The 4,970-nt window shown below is 47.1% G+C and overlaps 1 protein-coding gene across 4 annotated transcripts in view; it reads right to left on the bottom strand.

The window, feature by feature from the left end:
* Positions 1-359: 359 nt before the first annotated feature.
* Positions 360-4,970, bottom strand: part of pals2b (protein associated with LIN7 2, MAGUK p55 family member b) — a 27,833-nt gene continuing 23,222 nt past the window's right edge. For 3 of the 4 annotated variants that reach the window (XM_084455712.1, XM_084455710.1, XM_084455711.1), the window contains 6 exons: positions 4,610-4,706; positions 4,256-4,324; positions 3,950-4,111; positions 3,583-3,785; positions 1,289-1,417; positions 360-829 (listed from right to left, as the gene is read on the bottom strand). In XM_084455712.1, coding sequence (XP_084311838.1) covers positions 653-829; positions 1,289-1,417; positions 3,583-3,785; positions 3,950-4,111; positions 4,256-4,324; positions 4,610-4,706 — 837 coding nt within the window. In that variant the 3' untranslated portion in view covers positions 360-652. Of the gene's footprint in view, positions 830-1,288; positions 1,418-3,563; positions 3,786-3,949; positions 4,112-4,255; positions 4,325-4,609; positions 4,707-4,970 lie in introns of those variants that run through there. The other variant, XM_084455713.1, reaches the window with a different exon arrangement.

Genomic DNA, 4,970 nt, shown 5'->3' with positions numbered 1-4,970 from the left:
CAAAGTTCATGGTTGACATAATGCTACTAAGCTAAAAAAAACGACAACAACAAAAAACAACAAGATAATGAATCCTACTGAATAGTAAAACGAAATTAGTCAAAGAAGGACCCAGAGACCGTGTTTGATCCTACATATCAAAAAGAACAGTGTGAAGCTTCATCCTTGTTCATACTTGAGGAAGAATGTGTCCAACAGATGGGGGGTTGGGGGTTTCCTGCAAAAAGAGCCAGCGCTATCTGATGTGAGAGATAACAACACCAGTACACAGGGTTTCAGGGAAAGGGCACAGCTACAAAACAAAGTGTAATAACACAGCAATAAATTAAAAAATATGGCCAAATGTTTGGCCTGATGTTTCTTTTTTTTTTAAATCAGATCTGAATTCCACATTGGTGTGAATAGAAAGATCTATTTCCATAAAAAGTTACAAATACTAAAATAAATAAGCGCTCTTTCCCTTTGAGTCTCGAGTAGTAAAACGTGGCATTGTGTCGCAGGTTGGAGTTGAGAGGAAATGGGGTTGTTTGTGTTTCGTTTCTTTGCAGTGTTGGCTCCGAAATGAGACCCCCGTTTCCCCTGCCACTGTGGTTGAAAAAACACAAACAGACGTGTGCGGTCACTGCGACTCTGTCAGGGCAACTGTTGGGTTTCAATAGACCCAGTTGACCGGGACCCACTGCGGTTCCGAGCAGAGTTTGTCCACGGCGGCCTGTAGTGTCTCGAAGGCACGGTCCAGGTTATCGTTGACGATGCTGAGGTCAAAGTAGTGGCTGTAGGCCCTCTGGATCCGAGCGCTCTCGTCCACCGTCTTCCTCAGGTCCACGTCCTGACACACAGAACAGGACGGGGGTGAGTGAGTGTGTGTGTGTGCGTGTGTGTGTGTGTGTATGCGGTTGCTAAGACACACTGAAGCCCATCCTGCAGCACTAACCATACTTCTGTATCAACAGAGAAAGAGCAGATGACGCAGATGCAGAAAGGTAGGAAGCACAGGCCCTTCAAGAGCATGCTGGGAAGAAGCCCTCTATCCTTCTGCTACACTGTAACCACACTGTTACTGCAGCAGGGCCACAGACACCACAGGTGAACGACCTCAGGTCAGATTACCAACAACAGGAAGTAGCTGAATAAGGAACACAAATGTCTACCTCTCCTGTCAACTGGTTCTAGCTATATGCATGTATGTTTAAAAATAAAAATAAACTTTTTATGGAGTTATTTTCTGTTTATTTAGTAGGTTTTGTTATTTTGGTATGTTTTGGTAGGTGATGGGCTATCGGCTAACCGTGAGTTGTTTGGTGGTGATGCCGGCATCCACCACAGCTTTGTGCATGGCCTTGAGCGTCTCGAACTCCGGCGCCGCGATGAACACCACGTACGGCATGAACTCTGCCGTCTTCAGGACCTTCAGGGCCTGCTCACAAGAAAGACAAGAGGGAGAGACAGAACAGATAGACAGAACCGTGAGCCAGCCTGTTAAGACAGACACATACACATTCAGACACGTGCTGAAACCTAGACATTCTAGTATCTAATCATTCAAAAAGTCACCTGCACAAGATAGCAACTGGCTTATCATAACCCAAATTCACTATGTCTACAGTATGTGTCTGAATATTCTGGAGCAAAATATGTCAAATCAGAGCAATGTTTACCATTATAATCAGAATACTGGGCCTCATTCACCAACGAAGTTAAGAATTTCTTAGGAAGCATTTCTTCTTAAACTTCACTTACACAATCTTTCAAAGAAGATTCTGGCATTCACCAATTTTCTCACATGTGGGAACTAAGAACAGAATCTACGAACACAGAAGAGCAGTCTTAAGTTGGCTACGGACTATTCGTGGCGAAAGCCATGTTAATTTAAAAAGATCTGTGATTGCGTTTACTTCAAATCTACAGTTGCATAACATTATTACATAGGATTGCAATACTATACAATTTGTATCATTTATCTTATAATAGCCTAATGGTTTTCATTATTTTACAAAGCAAGAGTGCTGTCTGTCCAATAATATCGCTGATGAGCCGGGTCCAACTGTGTGCCCTTCTTCTCCGTTAACTGAACGGGTAGGCTAATATCGTCCCATGCATTTTACTGACACTGCTAAATATGACAGGTGGAGTCCGGTCTAGATTTTTGTTTGGGCATGCCGCGTTGACAGCTGTGTAGGCTATTTTAATAGTCTACATTTTTGTAGACTGTAGGCTATTGTATATTGGATTCTATCACGTTGACATTTTGCACTGTTCTGCCTGGCTATGATGCACCAAGGCAAATTCCTCATAGTACAGTAGGAAGCCTACTTGGCTGAATTAAAATCTTTATCAAGATTTTGATTGCCCACGCTGGATTCGACCTGCAGTCCTCTGACTTCTCAATGCACCTGGTACAACTCCACCCAAACCATTATGCTATCGAAAAGTTGGTGAGTGGAGGGCGCAGATGACCGGTATTCATTCAGAGAAGTGACATCTGCGCACGACCCTGTAGTTGCATGTCCTTATATGGGGCTGGCGGGGAGTTTACCTGTGCTATTTCGGATGAGCGGCCACAAGCTTTCAACTTGTGAAACCATGGGATTCACCATTAAGAGAAGGCAGGTGAGAACTCTTCCATTAAGAGAAGGCAGGTGGGAACTCTTCCATTAAGAGAAGGCAGGTGAGAACTCTTCCATTAAGAGAAGGCAGGTGAGAACTCTTCCATTAAGAGAAGGCAGGTGAGAACTCTTCCATTAAGAGAAGGCAGGTGGGAACTCTTCCATTAAGAGAAGGCAGGTGAGAACTCTTCCATTAAGAGAAGGCAGGTGAGAACTCTTCCATTAAGAGAAGGCAGGTGGGAACTCTTCCATTAAGAGAAGGCAGGTGAGAACTCTTCCATTAAGAGAAGGCAGGTGGGAACTCTTCCATTAAGAGAAGGCAGGTGAGAACTCTTCCATTAAGAGAAGGCAGGTGAGAACTCTTCCATTAAGAGAAGGCAGGTGGGAACTCTTCCATTAAGAGAAGGCAGGTGGGAACTCTTCCATTAAGAGAAGGCAGGTGAGAACTCTTCCATTAAGAGAAGGCAGGTGGGAACTCTTCCATTAAGAGAAGGCAGGTGAGAACTCTTCCATTAAGAGAAGGCAGGTGAGAACTCTTCCATTAAGAGAAGGCAGGTGAGAACTCCTCCATTAAGAGAAGGCAGGTGGGAACTCTTCCATTAAGAGAAGGCAGGTGAGAACTCTTCCAGCGGTTTATGAACACGTCGTGAATCAGACGGGAGCTTTCTTTAGAAACGTTCTTAGGAAGAAATTTAAGAACGGAACTTAGGAGGATATTGGTGAATGAGGCCCACTGTGCTGTAAAAATGTGATATAAATCTCCTAGAACAAGACTTCATCATGTCTCTGAAGAGCTTTTAGTGCTGTCATGTAAACCATGCAGTGATTTCTATTGTGAATTATTTTGCTCCTATATCGCACCCTATGTGCACTGAGACCATATCCCAGGTATACTCCAGGCAACCTCCCTCCACACCAGCTCATCCACAGAAGCAGATGTCCCTATCATATCATTACCACATCTTTATTGTCCGACCTGCGGGTTGACGTCCAGGATGCAGGTGCGCCCCGTGCCCGCCACCTCGTGGATGGAGTGGATCTTGGTGCCGTAGAGGTTGCCGTCGTACTCTCCGTGCTCCAGGAAGCAGCCCGTCCTCACGTCCGCCTCCATCTCCGTCCGGGAAACAAAGCGGTAGGAGTTGCCGTCCAGCTCTTCATCTCGGGGACGCCGCGAGGTGACTTGAGAGAAGAGGGGGGGGGGGTGAGGGGGACAGTGTGTGGGGGGGGCGGGGGGGTCTATAGCCTACTGTATATCTAGGTTTCTAGATATAATGAACCTTGTGTGTGTGTGTGTGTGTGTGGGTCGGAGGGTGGGGAGGAGTCGGGGGTCTTGAACTACTCACAGGGTATGGTGGTGCCGAAGCGGGTGGGATTGATGACCACCAACCGGTTCTTCAGGCTGCGACGGCCAACGCCCTGGGCACCAATCAGAACCAGCGTCTTCCTCTGGAAGGGAGGCATCTTGGCCACCTCCTCGTAGATCTGCAGCTCGTGTCGGTCAAACTCTGCCCTCAGCCAATCGCACACAGACACACTCGGAAATTAGCCAATCAGAGAAAAGTAGTTGGAGGAGGCCAGCCAATCAAAGATGGTGAGAAAACAAGGCTGGCCAATCAGGAGGCTGAGGAGGGAACAGAGTAAACGCTCACCTGCGTTCCTGGCTGTTAAGTACATCATCTTCTTCTTTTTTTTCCCAGTTATTGTTCCACATAGGATCCCTTAAACACACACCATAATAACACATTAATACACACTTCACACACGCACACATACGCGCACACACACACACACATACACACACACACACACAACATGAGCAGATGTTATTACAGCAGAAGGCCACAAGGGGGCACACTTAAACTCTATGAGTACATCTGCCCACGGGCCGCCTAGAATACATGCATCTCTGAGGCTGCATTCCTTTAGCCCGTTTCTAACCAAGACACAACAGAGAGTCATATGACAGATGTGTGATCAAACGTGTGTGGAGGGAGGTATGGCACCTGAGCCGTCAAAGTCTCGCGGGACGAAGGCTTTCCTCTTCTCCTCCAGGAACTGACTGGGGATCAGTCCCGTAGCACCGCCGACCACATGGCATGCCTGACAGAGGAGGTAACACAGCAGATCTCAGACCTGCCCACTACCCACCCGCAACACACTGACCACTGTGTAGACCTCACACTGACCACGGTGTAGACCTCACACTGACCACGGTGTAGACCTCACACTGACCACGGTGTAGACCTCACACTGACCACGGTGTAGACCTCACACTGACCACGGTGTAGACCTCACACTGACCACGGTGTAGACCTCACACTGACCACGGTGTAGACCTCACACTGACCACGGTGTAGACCTCAC

Source organism: Borostomias antarcticus (genome assembly GCF_949987555.1).
Source record: "Borostomias antarcticus genome assembly, chromosome: 21".
NCBI classification, from domain to species: domain Eukaryota; kingdom Metazoa; phylum Chordata; class Actinopteri; order Stomiiformes; family Stomiidae; genus Borostomias; species Borostomias antarcticus.
Note: the sequence above shows the minus strand (reverse complement) of the source record. Positions and strands in the feature narration are given on the sequence as shown.